An 18,997-nucleotide genomic window follows, 5' to 3' on the forward strand; every position below is an offset into this window, starting at 1 on the left:
CATGATGTTGAATGAAAGAAGCCAGGGACTTCCCTGGTGGTCCAGTGGCTAAGACTCCGCACTTCCAGTGCAGGGGGCCTGGGTTCGATCCCTGGTCAGGGAACTAGATCCCACATGCGTGTCGCAAACTAAGAGTTCGCATACTGCAATAAACGATCCTGCATGCCACCGCTAAAGATCCCGCACACCGCAACTGAGACCTGGCGCAGCCTAAATAAATAAATAAATTTTTTTAAAAAAATGAAGCCAGATAGTTGTTTCCATTTATATACAGCTCAAAACCAGGCAAAACTACTCTGTTAGAAATCAGGTTACTGGTAACTTTTGGGAGATTGCACTGGGAAGGAACACAAGGGGGCTTATGGGGAATGGAAATGTTCTATTTCTTGATTTCTGTGAATGTCACAGGGGCATATTCTGTTTGTCACCATTCAACAGCCTAAACACTTACGATTTGACTCTTTTTTGTACTTCAATTTAAAAATGTGTCAAAAAAATATGTCAAGCATGACACATTTAGGTAAGCAAAAACAAGCATGCACACTCAAAAGAAAAGTCTGTGTTTCTATGAGCATGTGTCCATGTACTTAAAAGCAGAGCCAACAGATCAGATGAAACCCAATCATGTATGATATTGGTCACCCCTGCCTAACAGGGACAGTGGGATGGGGAGGGGACTCCCCAAGGGTTAACTTCCATCTGCAATGTTTTTATACTAAGATAACAGTCTTTAAGATTATGTGAGGACTTCCCTGGTGGCATAGTGGTTAAGAATCCACCTGCCAATGCAGGGGACACAGGTTCGATCCCTGGTCCAGGAAGATCCCACATGCCACGGAGCAAATAAGCCCGTGCGCCACAACTACTGAGCCTGCACTCTAGAGCCCCGCAACGAAGAGTAGCCCCCTCTTGCCGCCAGCTAGAGACAGCCCATGCGCAGCAATGAAGACCCCAACACAGCCAAAAAAAAAAAGTTTGTGTGAGAATTGAATGAGTTAATATGTTAAGAGCCCTTAGAACAGTGTGTAGTGTACAATAGGTGCTACATAAGGTTTTCTTACAATAAAAGGAATAAAGTGAAAATGTTTTCTGGGGTATAAATGGTATTATTAAAACTAAGCTAGAAATAAAAGAAACATAAGAAATATACAAAATATTATGTCTTGTGACTTTCCAATCAAACTGCTGTGCATTATTATACATGAATATGTCCTCATAGAAATATAGACTTTTCTTTTGAGTGTGTTTACATAAATGTGTCATATTAGGCATACTTTTTTTTTAAAACTGCTCTTATTGAAGCTTGACAGTGACAGAACAGAGAATCACGGGTCTGGAGACCGAAAGATGGGGGAGATAGAGAGAGAGTCCGCTGGGTGATTGGGGGTGGGGGCCCGCAGCACCGGAAACCTCAGCCTGAAGGGATCCCCGTGTGGGGGGAGGAGGGACCTTTGGTCTCTCCCCAGCCTCTTCCTTCCCCCTGGCCTGGGGCTGGGTGGGGAGGGGCAGTTCCTCTTTCCTTCCCAAGCACCGAGGAGGCCCCAGCTCCCAAGGGGCTAAGAAGCTGGAGCATTGGTGAGGGGGGGAGGAGCTGAGCCACACTCTTAAAAGACCCCTTCCCCTCAAGGAAGCATGAACAGGAAAGACAGCAAGAGGTGAGGGGACCCTTCTCCAAGAGACCAGGAGCGCCCTACGCCCCTGGGTCTCGCTTGGGCTGCATGGGAAGTTTGGGGAGGTTCTAACCAGGGGCATAGGGTATCGGGCTACTCTCGGGGCAGCAGCAGGAGCAGGGGGCGCCAGGTGGAAAGATGCTTCAGGGAGTCCAGAGCCAGCTCAGGCTGGGGCTGTTTGCTTGGGTGTCTGTGTCTTATCCTTGCTCTTCTGGAATTTGAGCTGCTCTGATCCCATTCTCCCCGCGCCCTTCACGCCCCCATCCTAATTCTGTAGGCTGGGTGTCTCTGTCCTCCCTGGGGTCTTCTTGGCTGCCCCCAGAACTGGAAACTCCAGACTCCTGCAGGGCCCTGCCCCAGGGGAGGGGAGTGTGACGCAGGGCAAGGCGGCTCCCCGGCGGCGTCTTAAGCAACTCCTGGCTGCTCCAGACGCTGCAGGGGGCAGAGAGTCCGAAGGTAAGGGCTTAGCAGCTGGCTATACCAGCAGGTTCTGCCTTCCTGTCCTCACAGGGGCCATGGTGGCTGGGTCCATAGCCTAGGCAGCTCCTTCTGCCTCCCCCAGCATGTTTTTGATAGGCAAAGTGTCCCCTCCCTATAATCTCCAGGAGTTTACTGGTGGAGACCTGGCTGCCTCATTTTCTGGCTGTGTGACCTTAGGTAAGTCACTTACCCGCTCTGTGCCTCAGTTTCTTCTTCTGTCAATAGAATAATCATAGTCCCTTCTCAGAGGGACGCATGAGTCCTCGATGGTACAGTCTAGACCTGTGGTTCTCAAGCTTGGGCACACATCGGGACCACCTGGAGGGCTTCTAAAACACAGGCTGCTGGCCCACCTTCAAGGTGTCTGATTCTGTAGGTCTGGGGTGGGGCCTAAGAATTTGTATTTCTCTCAAGTTCCCAGGTGATGCTGTTGGGATTGGTTGGGGACCATGTTTTGGGAACCCCTAAACTAGATAGATGCTCAACCCTCTGCCCGGTACACATCCAGTGCTCAGTAATGCCAGCTGTTACTCAACAACATTCAAAATGATTACCGAGCTTTTAGGATGCACCAGGGACATGGCCGTGCCCTTGTTATGGGGGGTCTCCCGATTTCTGGTTTCACCCCCATTCCCCAGGCCTTGCTTCTAGTTTGCTCCATCACATTCTTTCTCTGCATCTCAAATTTAACTTTCTCACCTCTGGCCACTTAAGGGCCTAAGCAAACTAAATCCCTTAGTTAGCACTTTTGAAGAGCAAGGCATTGAATGTTCGTAATAAATTCTTGGGGAAGGTCTGAAGACGACCCTCATTTTTCACATGAGGAAACTGAGGTCCAAAGAAATTATGTGATTAACACAAAGTCTCACCAGCCAGCATAAATTTCTCCAGCCCAGTTCTGTCTGACTCTTGTGGAAGCCAAGGCCTTCTGCCTGGATTCTGCTCCCTCCTTCCTCCGCCATCCCTGTCTCTCCATTACCCTCTTTCCCCAACTGGAACAGGAGCCTTGGGGAGGCACAGGGCAGAGGGAGGGTTATTTTTAAACTTTCCTTGAAGCTGCCTCAGCCCCAGGGACCGCACCCAGCTCTGAAGGGCTCTGGTGAGGCTACTTTGCACCTGTATCTTCTCTCCAGGCTCCAAATCTAGGGACCCAGGCTTGCAGCTAAGACTCCAGTCCCACCGAAAGGCTGGCTTGGGGGAGGGGTCTGTCACCTTAGTGGCGGTCAAGGTGGGGGAGGAGGGAGAGATGGAATCTCAGGGGTCTGCTTCTCTCATGAGGGCTGGGGGGAGGAGGGGGAGGTGTTGGAAAGCAAAGGGGAATTCTGAGGAGTATCCCTGAAGGCAGAACCTCCCATGATTCCCCCTGGGGAGGATAAGAATAATTCTGGGGGTCTTCTCCTATGATTCCCTGGGAGGTCAGGAGTAACCCATCTGCCAACAGGAAGTCTCTCCCATGATGTCTTGGGACCATACAGTCAAGGGGAATTGGGGGACAATGGCTGGAGGAGAGAGTTCTTATGATTCCTAGAGGGTCTTTAGTAGTCCTGGGGCCCTTCTCCCATGATTCGCTGGGGGCGGTGGTTCAGGGTAGTCCTAGGGTTCTCCCCCCTGATTCCCTGAAGAGGACAGGCGTGACCCTTGGGGTTTTCTTGTAGGAGAAGCCTCCCATGATCTGGACTACTCCTGGGGTTTTCTCCTATGGAACCACGGTAGGTCAGGACTAATGCTAGGACCTTGCCTTTAGGATGCCTTGGGGCTTTGGGGTCAAGAAGAATTCTGGGGCGTCTGCCTCAAGGAAGGGGCTCCCATGATTCCCTAGGGAATGTGTCCACAGGAAGTCCTACCAGGAATGCCCGGGGAAGACAGGGGGCCGGGGCCGGCCCCGACAGGCCCGCCGCCACAAGACGTGCCCCAGCCCCCGGGAAATCAGCAAGGTCATGGCTTCCATGGCTCTGGGTATGCTGAATGAGGGCGGCTGCAGCGAAGATGACCTGCTGGAGAAATGCATTCAGTCTTTCGGTGAGTGTCCCCTCCCTGGCCAGCCTCCCCAGTCCTGAGGTTGGGCCAAGCACCCACCTCTCTCTGGGCTCAACTTGAGGGGCATAAAATAGAGGCAGGCGTATGTGGAATGACTCTCAATCACTACAGTAGGAGTAAGAGAGACACCTACCTGCGCTTCTTTTTCCTGAGCCGCGGGGGGAGGGGTCTGATACTATTTCCATCTTCAGTATGACTTGCCAGGGACGGTGCTGGTCCATGCATGGTACAGACAAGGAAACTGGAGCACAAGGAGGCCGGCTTGTCTGCCCAAGTTCATACATGGAGTCACTGGTAGAGCTGGGGTTTGAACCAGGCTGTCCAACCGGCTCTGGAAGCTGTGCAGTCCATTGCCCAGGGGCCATTCTGACACAGTGTCCCCTTCTCCTGCCTTCAGACTCGGCTGGCAGCCTGCGCCGTGGGGACCACATTCTCAACATGGTACTTGCCATGCACAACTGGGTGCTGCCTTCTGCCCACCTTGCTGCCCGTCTGCTGACCTTATATCCTCCGGGGGCCATGAGCAGTGGGTGGAGGACGGAGGGTGGAGATGAGAGAGCCTGGTGGGGACGGGGTGAGCAGGCAGGTCTGAGATGCTGGATAACAGAACCTTGACTGGAACTTAAGTACCAGGAGGCCACAGGGAGCACACAGGAGCTGAGGAGGCTGCAGATCTGTCACCTGGTCAGGTAGGCCTGGGCCAAGACCTACACTCCCATGACCCAAGATCCTCACCCTACTGCCCCCCCCCAAAATAAACCACTTCCCAGAGACTACCCAGTCCTGCTCCTGCAAATCCCACTCTGAGAATCCCCTGGCTTGGTCCCTAAAACCTCCCAGTTCTCTTCCTTAGAACCCTCACCTCTTAGAGACCCCTGACCAGATCCTATGGACCCTCTCCCAGCTGGTCCCCCAAGACGTCCAGCTCAGATTCCTAAAACCCCGACCTCCCATATACCCCAGCCTAGTTTCTAAGACCCCCCTCACCCTGTTCCCCCAAAATCTCACCCCTAGAGGCCCCCAACCTAGTTCCTGAGACCCATGCCCACTACCCTGCTTCCTAGCCATCCCATTTCCAAGAGATTGCCCAGTCCATCTGCCATAGATCCCTCAGCCTGTGTTAAGAGGCCCCCAGTCCTACTCCGAGATCCTCCCAGCCTGGTGCCTCTCTGAACCCTGGCCTTCCAGAGACCCCCTGCACACATTTAGACACGCCCCCAAGCCCAGCACCTAGAGATCCCCCAGCCCAAGAGACCCCTTTCAGAGACCTGCCTCACCCCCAGCCTCATTCCACCATCTCTAAACCACCCTCAGGTACTGGCTCACCCAACACCCTGAGACAGTGCATCAGGAGCCCCAGTTAGAAGAGGTTATAGGTCGCTTCTGGGCCACTGTGGAACAGGAGGGTAACGCAACCCAGCGGAGCCTGGGAGACTCCGCGAACCTGTGAGTCAGTCCCTTCCCCTTCCCTCCCAGCCCCACTCTGCCTTCTGCCTCCACACTCCCACACCGTCCACCCCAGCTCCTCCCCCTGCCTCTCTTTGCCCCCAGGCTGAGCCCTGGTGGCCCTGGCCCCCCTCCCCCCCTAAGCAGCCCAGGCCTGGGCAAAAAGCGCAAAGTGTCCTTGCTTTTCGACCACCTGGAGACCGAGGAGCTGGCAGAGCACCTCACTTACCTGGAGTTCCGGTCCTTCCAGGCTATCACGGTAAGGACGCCCACCTGGGGAGGGCTTGGGGTGGGCTGAGGCCTGGCTGGGGCCAGGCAGGACTGAGAGGACCCAAACTGTCAAACTTGGGTGCTAGAGGGTCCAGGAAAAGGAGTTAAGCTGGCTGAGCACAGAGCCCCGGGTTCAAATCCCATCAGCCCCTTCCTACCTGTGTAATTTTGAACTAGTTTCTCAACCTCTCTGGGACTCAGTTTTCTCATGTGTAAAAAGGAGGTCATACTATTTCATTGGCAGGTTGGGGAAATTAATATGTCCATTTAAAAATGCTCGTCACAGTGCCTGGCACATAGTAAGTGCTCAAAATACTTTATTAATTGTTCATTTATTTGAGAAGCATTTAAATTCACTGTGCCTCAGCCCGTTATCTGTAAAAGGGGGACTTAGCTCCTGCCTCATAGGATCAGCGCCTGGTCCAGAGTAAATGCTCTGTAGTTGAACCATTTGAAATTGCCATGTTTTGACATATTTAACCTACCCAAATTGTAATTTCAAATGCTTCAATCTATATATAAGCGTTTAGCTATCGACATCTTGCCATCATCGTTTTGAGGGTAGTTGGGGATCTGGTTCCTTAATGGGAAAATTTCCTGATTGTACACACACACACACACACACACACACACACACACAGTGCAGTGGATGTGGGTATGTAATGTTGACTCCTTGAGCAGAATAAATGGAAGTTAGTTTCGTGTCCTCTTCACCACCCTTCCCTTTGCTGACTATATACCAGTCAGGTATACAGTTAAGAGCAATAGACTGGGTTCCCTCCCTGACTCGGGCCTGTGTGACCCTGGGCAAATTACTTAGCCTCTCTGTGCCTCAATGACCTCATCTCTAAAATGGGAATAATATAGTATTCACTTCATAGACTTGTGAGGCTATGAGGAAGGGCTCAGAATAGTACCCAACTTTCTTTAAACATTTCTCCTCAGATGGGAGAGGGCCATGGTGACCTCAGGGACATATGATGGCCGGGCTAGGACGTCAGAGGTCGTGACTGCTTGGGGGATGGCGTGTGAGGGGCAGAGCCTGAGAGCGAGGGCCCACCCTGACACCTACCTCACCCCCAGCCCCAGGACCTGCGGGGCTACGTTTTGCAGGGCTCCGTGCGGGGCTGCCCGGCCCTGGAGGGATCCGTAGGTCTCAGCAACAGCGTGTCCCGCTGGGTGCAGGTCATGGTGCTGAGCCGCCCCGGGCCTGCACAGCGCGGGCAGGTGCTGGACAAGTTCATCCACGTGGCACAGGTGAGGTCCGCCCCGCCGCTCTGCCCACTTTCTGAGCACCTGCCCCGCGGGGCTCCCGGGCGGTGACGTCACCATATCGTGGCCCCTCCCGAACGCCTCACGCCCCACCCTGCCCGCGGCCCCGCGGCCCCCGTCCTGTCGTTTTAACCCGGGACTGTGACGGCACTTCTTCCCTGGCCTTGATTTCACCACGTCCAACCCGCCCTGGCCCCACTCCTTGGTCCCAGACGTGGCAGTTGACGACGTTCCTCCTGACCCCGTCTCACAAGCCCAGTGCCCGAATATTCTATCCGCAGGGCAATGAAAGAGGAGACTCTTTCTTGCCCGCACCTTTGCGTCAAACTCTACCCCGTCCCTAGGCCCCAGCTGTCCCTTTAGGACAGTGACAGCATCCGACCCCATCACTTCAGGTCTCCCTTGGCCCGCCCTTTCTCTTCACCTTCCCCCCTTTCCCTTCCCCCCTCCCCTTCCCCCTCCTTTCCAGCTATGTTCCCTCCCTTCTGGAGAAAAGGGAAGCCCGCTTTCCCCCAGCGTGGCCACGCCCCTTTGCGTACTTCCTCGCAGACCACGCCCTGCCTCTGGCGTCTTCCATCTCCTTGCTTCCCCTGTCCCGCACGACAGACCAGGGTGTCCTGGCATCTACATGGGGTCTCCCCGGTCTGAGCGTCTTCCATTCCTCCCTGGCACCCAACAACCTTCTACCCCAGCAACCTCCGCTCTTCAAACCTGAGAAAGGGGAGGGCTGACCCCACACCTGTCTCTTATATCTACCTGACCCCTCCGTATCACTCTGGACGATTTCACCTCTGCCTAGCTCCCAACTCCTGCCCAGAACCCAGGCCTTCTGGTCTCCCCTCACCTGGCTGGCTCCCAGTGCAGAGGCCGCCTAGTTGTCTGACACCCTAACGTCTGTCTGCATCCTCCACACCTGCCTGACACAGACCTGTTGAGTCCCCAAACCCGTCCAACACCCCATACTTGCCTGACTCCCCCCACTTTTTTTTTGGCCATACCACGTGGCATGCGGGATAATAGTTCTCCCACCAGAGCTCCAGCTCACGCCCCGGCAGTGGAAGTACACGCTGAGTCCTAACCACTGGACCGCCAGGGAAGTCCCTGACTCCCCCCACTTCTCTCTGACCTAACATTAGTCTATCATCTGCCTGACCTCCGTGTGATGCCCACATACCTGCTTGTGGCCCACTCCTGCCTGACACATCTCACCTGTCTGATGCCTGCACTGGCCCATCCCCACACATGCCTGAGACCCCAACTCAATGGGGATGCTGTCATTTGAACCCCCAATTTGCCTGTCCTCCATGTGGTGCCCACCACTTCTGCATCACCCTCCCTTCCTAGAGGCTCCTCCAGCTGCAGAATTTCAACACGCTGATGGCAGTCACTGGGGGCCTGTGTCATAGCGCCATCTCCAGACTCAAGGACTCCCACACCCACCTGAGCCCTGACAGCACCAAGGTGAAGTCCCACTGCCCTCCCCAAAGTTCCAGTGGTCAATTATCCTGAACCCACACACTTTTCCCCAGCCCCCTCCGTCCCTTCCCAGGGGCCCTGGAGCCACCCAGAGACCTTTTGCTCCTCCAAATCCGACAGACCCCCAGGCTTTGTCCTCCTCTGTCATTCTTCCTCCCTCCTCATCCGTGGTGCTGACCTCTCTCTACTGTGTGTCTGGTCCTGAGCAGGACTGGAGGGAGGCAGATAAGAGACGCTAGCAGAGAACTTGCAGTCCAGGTGGGGAGTGAAATGATGCCCCCAGGGATGCCAACATTTGGGCCACCCATGGGAGGAGCATGGGTTGGGGGTGTCCCGAAAGTGTCTAAGGAGAGTGAGTCATTCATGAGTCTGGTGTGTGCCTGAGGTCAGGATGTGGCAGGATATTGGGCTGGAGATGCCGGGGCAGGGGGCGGGGGGAGATCCTGTTGAGCCTTTTGCAAGCTCAACTAAGGTGTCTGGGCTTTATCTAGAGGGCAGTGGGGAGCTAGGAAGCGTTTGGGAATGCTGAGAGCACCCATGATCAGATTTGGGTTTTTGAAAAATCACTCTAGCCTGGGGAATGGGAGACAGTGGGGCCTTTCTGAGATGGGGGCCCAAGTGGAAGAGCAGTCTGGGGAGATGCTGAAGCCAATGTGGGACATGGAGGGGCTTGGGGAGAGGTCCAAAATGCCATTGGGCCCCTTGGGGGTCCAGAGCCACACAGGACGCTGCTAGATACTCCCCTTCAAGGAGCTAGGGGAACAGAACTGGCCTCCCCGATTACATGCTGCTCCCCCCCAAAAAAAACATGCCCCTCCCACACAGGCCCTGCTGGAGCTGACTGAGCTCCTTGCTGCCCACAACAACTACGCCTGTTACCGCCGCACCTGGGCTGGCTGCACCGGCTTCCGGCTGCCTGTACTGGGTGTGCATCTCAAGGATCTGGTGTCCCTGCACGAGGCACAGCCTGACAGGTTGCCTGACGGCCGCCTGCACCTACCCAAGCTCAACAGCCTCTACCTGCGGCTGCAGGAGCTGGCAGCCCTCCAGAGGCAACACCCCCCCTGCAGTGCCAAGGAGGACCTACTGCATCTGCTCACGGTGAGCTGCCCTGAGCTGCCCAGGCTGAGCTCCCAGGGGCTGCACCTGCGGGGTACTGAGATTTAGGGTCCTGGGTGGGTGAGGGTCAGGATAGAATAGTAGAATAGCACTGGAATGCATGGGCTTTGGAGCCAGAGCTTCTAGGGGTTTTTTTGTTTTTGTTTTTTTTCTGTGTGGTCTTGGGCAAGTCACTTAACCCCTCAGCCTCAGTTTCCTTAACTACAAAATGGGAATACAAATAGGACCTACTTCAGAGAGTGGTTGAAAAGAATCAGTAATATAATTCATATAAATATCATTCATATAATTCACATAAAGTACTTAAAATAGTATCTGGAACACAGTGAGCTCTATATAAGTAATGCGTTTTTCCCCCAGTTCCCCCAGCAACTCAAGTATCCATCGATCTGAGCTCCAGAATTGCTTCGGGCTTTTGCACTCCTGAACTCCAGGGTTCTGAGCTTCTCATGCCACTAGTCCAAAATTCCAAGCTTTAACATATCCAGGAATCTAAGCAAAAAGCTAATAACAGTTATTGACCACTTATTATGTGCCAGGCACCATGTTTAACAGTCCCCAGAGAGCACTTCATTCCATCCTCACAACCCTACGAGGAGGGGACCCTTATTGTGCCCATTCTACAGACTGAGAAACTGAGACCCACAGAGGTGAGGTCACTTGCCCCCTGTCCCACAGCAGGCCAGCTTCAGAACTTGTATTAACTATCACACTATGTCCTAAGACTGCAAGTGTGAGATTCTGGCTATATTTTATTTTACATAGACAGATAGATAGGTAGATAGATGATAGATAGATAATAGAGATAGAGAGGTAGAGATATATATATTTCATTCTAAAGAGCTATAAATTGAGAGAGACTGGGATTCTGAGGACCAGGTAGTCTAAGATTGAAAAGCTGACTTTCAGATCCTAAGACAGGACCACCTGCAAATTGAAAATGTGGGGCTCCTTGTTTGAAATTATTAAGAATTTCAAGATGGTGACAGCAGGGCATTAAACGACGTGGAGGCCCCTCTAAGTGTGAGGCCTGCCTGTGAAGCTGGTCCTGCCCAGAATGATTGGTGCCTAAGCTGCTATGCTATGCTGACCCTAAGAGGCCATCAGCCCAAATATTTATTGAGCACCTGCTGTGAGCCAGGCACTACTTTAGGCACTTAGGCTCACAGCAGTGTGCAACATCAGAGAAAAATTGCTGTCTTGTGGGGCTGACTTCCTAGTGGGGGAGATAGCCAGTGAAAAAAGTAAATAAGTAAATCATATGGTCTTTTAGATAAAAAGTGCTATAGAGAAAATTAAAGCAGAAACAGGCATGCAAAGTGACAGGGGTTTGCAATTTTAAATAGGATCAAAAGAGCCTCGGTGACAAGATGGTGTTTCTGGTCTAGGGGACCAGCGGTGTGCAGAGCGAAGTGGGGCTCAGTGGGAGAGAGGACCATGGGGGTCCCAGGGAAGAGGGGCTTTGGAAAGAGGAGGAGATTGGGGGTCCAGGCAGGCATGGGCTGTAGGTAGGAGGACAGAGACAAGGAGGGTCCGTAACGCCCTGCCCATCCTCCAGCTTTCCCTGGATCTCTTCTACACGGAGGATGAGATCTATGAGCTTTCTTATGCCCGGGAGCCCCGCTGTCCCAAGAGTCTGGTGAGACCCCAGCCCTGACCTCTGACCTCCATCCCAAGCCTCTGCAATGACTAACTGTGACCCTCTGGCCCTGCCCCAGCCACCCTCCCCCTTCCAGGTGCCCCTGGTGGTGCAGTGGGCCCCTGGCGTGACGCCCAAGCCCGACAGGGTCACGCTGGGTCGGCACGTGGAGCAGCTGGTGGAGGTGAGGAGGAGCCCTGGGCGGGAGGAGGGATCTAAGGCCCTGGGGCCTCTGACTCAGCCTGACTCTCCCCTTCCCACGCTCCTCCGAAGTCTGTGTTCAAGAACTATGACCCCGAAGGCCGAGGCACCATCTCTCAGGAGGACTTTGAGCGACTCTCAGGCAACTTCCCGTTCGCCTGCCACGGGCTTCACCCACCCCCCCGCCAGGGGTAGGTGCTCCCGACTCCTGGGTTCCCTTAAGACGAGGACCTGGGGTATCCAGGACTCCTGGGTCTGGGAGAAATGGGCCAGTCCTGCTGAAGCGCAGTCTCTCCCCCAGGAGTGGCTCCTTCAGCCGAGAGGAGCTGACAGGGTACCTGCTCCAGGCCAGCGCCATCTGCTCCAAGCTGGGCCTGGCCTTCCTGCACACCTTCCAGGAGGTCACCTTCCGCAAGCCCACCTTCTGTGGCATCTGCAGCGGCTTCGTGAGCACTCCGCCCGCTGTCACCCTGAGGGACCCCTGGAGCGCCCTAACTCCTCACAGCCTGGGCTGGAAAAGCCAGGCCTGCCCTGGAGCGCTCACGGTCACCAAGCCCCGGATAATCCCCAAATTCCAGAAAAGCCTCTAGCCTCAAATAATCCCTATATTTCACAGCAACCCTAAACAATGGATATTCCCTACATCTTGGATAATTCTGAAGTCTAGATACTGCTCGATTCCCAGACAATCTCCATCCTGGATAACTGCCAAACCCTGGAGAATCTACAAACACGAGTAGATTATCTCCAAGCAGAATCAATCTCCAAGTCTCTAGACCCCAGATAATTCAAACCCTGGATAATTTCCAAATTCAGGGTATCCTCAAACTCTGTATAAGGGACGAATCTCTCGATCTCAAACCAAGACCAATTCACAAACCTTGGATTACTTTCCGAATTTATTTTTTCATTCATTTTTTCATTCATAAATATATACTGGGCACCTGCTGTGTGCCCGGCACAGTTATAGGCTCTGGGTGGGTGGGAGCACAGGAGGAAACAGAACAGACACAATCCCTGCCCATAGAATTTATGCTTTATTAATTCCAAATTTTGTCCAATTCTCATATCACAGATGACTTTCCAAACCTGAGATAACCTCCTAATTCCTTTAGTCTCCCAGATCCCACATGAGCCTCTAGCCTTGAAAACTTCCAAAACCTGAATTGTTTCCTCCAGACAGACCCCAGCCCCACCCCAATCACAGCCCTCCTTCCCCTAGCCTAGGTAACCTATTCTGCTTTCTCTTCCCAGCTTTGGGGTGTCACCAAGCAAGGCTACCGCTGTCGGGGTGAGCGGGGCATGGGGAGGGGGAGGGAATCCAGGACCCGCGGGCTGGAGGAATAGAGGACACAGACTGGGCCTCTGGCACTAACCTCTGAATTTCCCCCAGACTGTGGGCTGTGTTGCCACAAACACTGCAGAGACCAAGTGAAGGTGGAGTGTAAGAAGAGGCCAGGGGCCAAGGGCGACGTGAGCCCCCCAGAAGCCCCTGTCCCACCCACACCAGTTCCCCATGCCGGCTGTGGTAAGACCCAGGGTGTAGCAGTCCTGGGAAGGGGGCCTGGTGGATGGATGGGGATTAACTCCAAGGTCCTGAGGTCTTTCCTACCGCACCCACATCCCTCCCGTCCACAACCCCACAAACAGGCTCCGAGGACAATCTCTCCTACACGCTATCCCTGGAACCTGAGACTCGGTGGCACGTTTGCCATGCCTGGACCCAGACAGAACCCTCACATCCCTCCTGGGAACCAGAGACGGTGAGGAGGAGCTGCCCCTACCCACAACTGGATACAGGGAGACCAGCCTATTTGCCTGGGGGAGCCCAGACAGATTTGGGGAAGCATAGGAAAGTTAAAATATGCAAAAGTCCTCAATTGCTTGGGTAGGAGGGCATAGATAGTGGTTAATTTTTAATGTTGATAGAAAAATAGGAATTACGATATGTTGTGGGGAGGGGAAGGGGTAGCCACTAGTAGAAAAGAAAAGGGAGTTTAGGAAGAAAAAAAGAAAGACAACTATAAGATGGCTAGAATGAGGCCAAATATATCAGACACTAATGGTGGAATAAATGCCACGATTCAAAAGTGGGGACTCTCAGATTGAATCCAGAGGGGACATTCATCCATCCACTTTAACAAGTCTGGGTGAGGCTCTCCCCCTGCAGTGAACCGTCTCCTGGACATCGTACACTTCCCACATCACCCAGTGTCTTCCTCCTTCCAGGTCCCTCTGCCAGCGACGGCCCCATCACCCACCCAGTCCTCCAAGCTGAGTTCCTAGACGTTGCCTTGGTCTGCTCTCTCCCCACTCCCTCCACCAGAGTCAGTCTCGAGTCCTATTATTCGGCCTCCAGGCCTCCAGCAGAACCCCCCAAAGGCATCGCCTCCTTCCCATCCACACTGCCTTTGTTGAAGCATCCGTCATCTCTTACTCTGAAAGAAAGTTACTTTCTTCTTTTGCATCAGAGTGGCTATTAATCGTACTCCCTTTTCTTGCATTTAATATCTGTGCAGCTCTGTGTTGGATACATTTAAACCTAGGCATCATCTCGCCACCTCCTTAACTCTCCATTTTACAGATGAGGAAACAGGCTCAGTGAAGTTAAACTGCTCACCCAAGGTGGCAGAACTCCTAAGTGCTGGAGACAGGACTCACACCAGGTTTGCCTGCCTCTAAAATGGAAGCTACTGACCAATATGCTACACTGATGTCAGCATGGGTCAGGAGGGGGATGGTACAGGGTGGGTAAAGTTCCGAACTCTGGAGTTCCAGAGATGGGAGAGAAGGCCAGAGAAAGGGTGGAACAGGGAGGTAGCCTGTGAACACCTGAGTCCAATCACATCCCTCCTCTGCTCAGAGCCCTCCCATGGCTTCATCTCACTCAGGGGAAAAGCCAGCGTTCTCACTGTGGCCCACCCCTCATGGTCTGCCCCCATCACCTCTCCCACCTCCCCTCTCACCACTCACCCCCTCACTCATCCTGCTTCAGCTACACTGGCCTCTGATGGTCCCTGATCATGCCCCAAAATACTCCTACCTCAGGGCCTTTGCACTGGACACTCCCTCTGTCAGGAAGGGAAGGCTCTTCCCCAGAGGTCCACATGGCTCCCTCTTTGGGACTTAGCTCAAGTACCCACCTTCTCAGAGAGGCCTCCCCTGATCATGCATAAAGTTGCAATCCCGCCATGGTCCCAATCCTGCCTTCTTGCTTTATTTCTCTCCAAAGCCCTTTCCCCATCTGACAAACTAAACTTTCTCGTCTGCCCTTCCTCACCAGAAAGGTCAGCTCCGGGAGACCAGCGGTTATTATTATCTGTAACCCCAATGCCTAGCACATGGCTGGCACATGGTGGGCACCTGACAGATGTTTGCCCGATGCCTGCATGTCTCCTCCCCCATGCCCACTGGGAGGGAAAGATGTTGCTGAAGAGCAAAGGGCTTTAAAGGTCAGAGCAGCAGGGGCCTGTTCAGACCCAGGGGACAGAGACCCCCTACCTTTCCTCAAACCTGAGCACCCCTGACCTGGCCCCCACAGAGATAGGTCCTAGGGCTGTCATAAATTAAATTTAGGACTTCCCTGGTGGCGCATTGGTTAAGAATCCGCCTGCCAATGCAGGGGACACAGGTTCGATCCCTGGTCTGGGAAGATCCCACAGGCCGCGGGAGCAACTAAGCCTGTGTGCCACAACTACTGAGCCTGCACTCTAGAGCCCACGAGCCACAACTACTGGGCCCGAGTGCCACAACTACTGAAGCCCATGCACCTAGAGCCCATGCTCTGCAATAAGAGAAGCCACCGCAGTGAGAAGGCCACGCGCAGCAACGGAGACCTAACACAGACAAAAATAAATAAATAAATTTAAAAAAATTAATTAATTGAATTTATTTTCCAGAGAACATGGTCCTTGGTGTTGAATGGTAGATGTGGGGAGGACATTTGGGACCTGAGGAACAGGGGATATGGGGCTGGGGTGCCAGGTGCCAAGAGAAACCCTCACAGTGACTCCTCAGAGATTATCAATGTCAGCACCTCATGAAGGACCCCTCCTCCAACCACCAGTCCCCCTTTACTTCTTCTTCTTGCGGCCCCAGCACTGGCGGCCTGCCTTCCGCCCGCCTCTGTCCTCTCTTCTGCTCTGCCAGCTGGGCATGGGAGCCTCCAGCTCATTTGGGCGGCCCCCCCGGTCTGGAACGCTGCCCATAAGCACCTGAGAGGTGATTAGACTTGAGTTGCAGAGAAGAAAAATATCTTGGACAAGGGGGCTAGAGAGCCAAGAGAACAGCATGAGGTTGAAAAAGGAAGGGCAGATGCTGGGACTTCCTTGGTGGTCCAGTGGTTAACACTCCTTACTCCCAATGCAGGCTAAATACGTAATCATTTGAACAGAGGGTAGCTTTGCTTTAAAAATGGTTAAAACCCAATGCAGCGGACAGGGTGAGTGGTGGGAGAGGATTCTAAGCCAAAGCAGGAGAGGTGGGCAGGGCCTCAGTAAATAGGTAGACTTTGTTCTGAAGGCACTGGGGAGCCATAGAAGTGTTTTGAGCTAGGGAGGGACATGGTCAGATGTTTGAGTTAGAAACATCCTTCTAACTGCCATGTGGAGGGGGCAGATTAGAGGTCGTGAGTCCAGAGGCCAGGAACCCAAGGAGAAGGCGAGAGCAGGAGCCCAGGCAGAAGAGGACAAGGTTTGTACAAGCAAAGGCTAAAAGGCCAGTTTGAAGGACAAGGATGCTGGGGCCCTTCCCCATCCCCAGGTGTTCACCTTGTGGATAGCACAGCAGGTCCCTCGGCGGGCAGTCTTGCTGGTGGCTGGGACAAGCCGTGACAGGTCAGCTCGAGCAGCCAGGACGTGTGCAATGGAGACATCCGATTCTGGGGTCAGAGCCTCTCGAATTGGGATCAGCACTGCCTTCATGGCCTCTCCTTGGGCCTAGTGAGTAGGGGTAGACATGGAGAACGTGCCCACGAGACCTCCCCAGATGGGATCTGTAATCTTGAAAGCATCTCTTCCTGTCTCGGGGCCTCACTTCCCACATCTTTTTTTCTTTTTTAATATTTCATTATGTTTCTTGTTTGGTTGCTTTATCGAAGTATAGTTGATTTACAATGTTGTGCACTTCCCACATCTTTTAGTAAGGAGTATTGCTCTAAATACACTCCCAGATCAGACCAGGGAATTCCCTGAGATTCCAGACCCCCAAACCTCACAAGATTCTAAAATGTCCTGGGCCTCAGAACCAGCAAGACCCCCAAACCTCACAAGATTCTAAAATGTCCCTGGCCCTCATGTCTCCTCCCTGCAGCTGCAGCCTTCACAACTGCTCCTGCCTTGGTCTTCTGCCCACACCTCTGCCCGATCACTCCAGTGGAAAGCAGATGTTGTGAGGTCCAGGCGCTTGAGGAGGAGGCAGCGGCGGCAGCAGTACTGATCTCGCAGGCTTTGGTGCAGAGACTCCAATGCTTCCTGGGGGAAAAGGTCTCAGTCATGCCAGGGGCCCCCCTCACTGCCATCTCTGTTCACATACATACAGCCATACACGGCCTTACCCATCTAGGTGCATCCAGCGGGTAGCTGAGGAGAGGCTTTAGGGACCCTGCGGGCAGGGAAGGCAGCAGCTCTGCGATCTGATGAGAGAAGAAGGAGGCTGGGGTTGACTGGGCAGAAATCGGATAGACTCCTCCGTGGACCCCAGTTCCCCACGACCCTGAGGACCCCGACCACAGAACCAAGAATGGCAGTCACAGTTCTAGGAAACATCCGTGGCTGTGCACTCCTCCCAGAGCCACTTTTGAAGAGGGGGCTGTCCCCCCTACGAGGAGAGTGAGGTGAGCCGGGTGCGGAGGGGGCTCCAGCCCTCTACCTTGGCATGCAAGTCTCGAAGCAGCTGGCTGGCTGGGGTCCCCGGCATGGGTCTAGGCAGCCCCAGCGCTTGGAGAGTAAGGACCATTTCCTGGACCAAGCCAGATCCCTCCTCTGCTCCCTCCACACCGGACTGCTCAGGGCTGGGATCCAGACGGGACTGCAGGCGGAGGAGGCGAGCAGCCTGGACCTCTGAGCAGAGAAAGCCTAAAAGTAGGGGAAAGGAGCAGTGCAATCAAGGAGGGCTGCCACCCCACCTACCGGGGTCAAAAAGTTCAAGCGGCTTCAAAACCTCCCGCCTCCTAGTTCCGCCCACCTAGAATCCTGCTTCTACCTCCAGAATAAGCCCCACTCACTTCGAGACCCAGCTCCCTCTGCAGATTTTCAAACCCTGCCCACTTCGGAACCTCCTGTCCCGCTCCGTCTAACCCAACCCACGTGAGCTTCAAAACCCACCATCAAAATACTAACCCCGCCCATCGCAGAGCTCTTAACCTAGCCCAGGGTTCGGACCCCACCCACCTCCGTCCGGCCCTCTTGCTGGTCTCAAAATTCTGACCACGCCCCTTCGGGATCCCGGCTCCCCCTCAACGCGCAGAGCCCGCCCCCCTCGAGGCTGTAGCCTCGCCCACTTCCGCATCCCGGCCAGCCCCCTGCTCACGCAGCAGGCGCAGGCCCACGCCGGGCTCCCGCAGCGAGGCCCCGCAGTTCCCGCCGCAGAGCTTGCGGTCTGGGCAGTGCAACTCCCGCAACAGGCCGGCCAACTGTCGCAGGAATTCCTCCTCGGGAACAGAACCTGCGGGAGGCGGGAGATGTCAGGGCGTGGCGGCGCCACCCATGGCTCCGACATTCCCAGCCTCCCGCTCCATGCGTACCGTCGCCGGCGCTCAGCGCCTCCGTGCCCTCCTCTCGCTGCCGCTCCAGGGCACCCAGAGTCGCCAGCTCCACCGCCAGCCGCGCGCACAGAGCCCTGAAGTCTGGGCACGAGGTTCCCAGCGACGCCGCCCCCGAAAAACCCTCATACCTGCGGCGCGGCCGAGGCAGCGGGAGGGGGTGGGGGAGGTTAGTAGGAATTTCTGAGGGCAAACCTGCCCCTTCCTGCACCCCCAGCCACAGCCCGCTCCCCTTACCCCAGCGCCAGCAGGTCCCGGGCCACCGCGGCCCACTCCCGCTCCTCCGCCTCCGCCCCCTCCATAAAACTGTAGCCCCTTCGCCCGGCGCGCGCTCCCCCTGCCGGTCGGTGGGAAGCTCCGCCCCAGGAGTGGCGTGCGCCCCCACCCCCCGTAACTGACCAATCAGCCTCTTCTTGCTAAGGGCCTTCGTCATTTCAATTGGTGCAGAAGGAGGCAGAACCCGCCCCCGGGCTCGCCTCCAGAGCCGAGCAGTAGAGCACCGCCCTTCGGGTAAGCAATCAGGACACTGGAAACCCCCAGCGGGCGTTCTGAATCCCGGCTGTCGCGACAGACCAGCGATGTCGCTACTGCTGCGACATAGAAGCAACTTCGGCTTCCTTTTCCTCA

The 18,997-nt window shown here is 54.6% G+C and overlaps 2 protein-coding genes across 2 annotated transcripts; one reads left to right on the forward strand and one right to left on the reverse strand.

Annotated features, from left to right (window-relative positions):
- Positions 1–1,554: 1,554 nt before the first annotated feature.
- RASGRP4 (RAS guanyl releasing protein 4) lies at positions 1,555–14,166 on the forward strand. Its single transcript, XM_060000402.1, has 19 exons — positions 1,555–1,655; positions 2,276–2,327; positions 3,806–3,859; positions 3,985–4,169; positions 4,585–4,690; positions 4,814–4,876; positions 5,502–5,633; positions 5,739–5,892; positions 6,987–7,160; positions 8,520–8,636; positions 9,477–9,752; positions 11,329–11,409; positions 11,489–11,593; positions 11,683–11,801; positions 11,912–12,056; positions 12,865–12,901; positions 13,004–13,138; positions 13,261–13,373; positions 13,840–14,166. The coding sequence occupies exons 3-19, from the start codon at positions 3,849–3,851 to the stop codon at positions 13,894–13,896; spliced, it is 2,010 nt and encodes a 669-aa protein (XP_059856385.1). The 5' UTR covers positions 1,555–1,655; positions 2,276–2,327; positions 3,806–3,848; the 3' UTR covers positions 13,897–14,166.
- Positions 14,167–15,474: 1,308 nt separating this feature from the next.
- FAM98C (family with sequence similarity 98 member C) lies at positions 15,475–18,722 on the reverse strand. Its single transcript, XM_060000553.1, has 8 exons — positions 18,608–18,722; positions 18,353–18,501; positions 18,139–18,273; positions 17,479–17,684; positions 17,165–17,242; positions 16,965–17,081; positions 16,380–16,547; positions 15,475–15,824 (listed from the first exon to the last, which is right to left on the reverse strand). Exons 1-8 carry the CDS (start codon positions 18,670–18,672, stop codon positions 15,684–15,686), a joined length of 1,059 nt encoding a protein of 352 aa, XP_059856536.1. The 5' UTR covers positions 18,673–18,722; the 3' UTR covers positions 15,475–15,683.
- Between the last annotated feature and the right edge of the window lie 275 nt (positions 18,723–18,997).

Source organism: Delphinus delphis, chromosome 20, assembly GCF_949987515.2.
Source record: "Delphinus delphis chromosome 20, mDelDel1.2, whole genome shotgun sequence".
In the NCBI taxonomy this organism is placed as follows: Eukaryota; Metazoa; Chordata; class Mammalia; order Artiodactyla; family Delphinidae; genus Delphinus; species Delphinus delphis.

Excerpts from the sequence above, each read along its gene's own strand:
- RASGRP4 (XM_060000402.1), top strand. Across the intron at positions 11,802-11,911 it reads CACCCACCCCCCCGCCAGGG|GAGTGGCTCCTTCAGCCGAG; the intron begins GTAGGTGCTCCC and ends TCTCTCCCCCAG. Across the intron at positions 13,139-13,260 it reads AGTTCCCCATGCCGGCTGTG|GCTCCGAGGACAATCTCTCC; the intron begins GTAAGACCCAGG and ends CCCCACAAACAG.
- FAM98C (XM_060000553.1), bottom strand. The coding sequence starts at position 18,672 with ATGGAGGGGGCGGAGGCGGAGGAGCGGGAGTGGGCCGCGGTGGCCCGG. Across the intron at positions 17,243-17,478 it reads TTCGAGACTTGCATGCCAAG|ATCGCAGAGCTGCTGCCTTC; the intron begins GTAGAGGGCTGG and ends TTCTCTCATCAG. Across the intron at positions 15,825-16,379 it reads CCTGCTGTGCTATCCACAAG|GTGCTTATGGGCAGCGTTCC; the intron begins GTGAACACCTGG and ends ATCACCTCTCAG.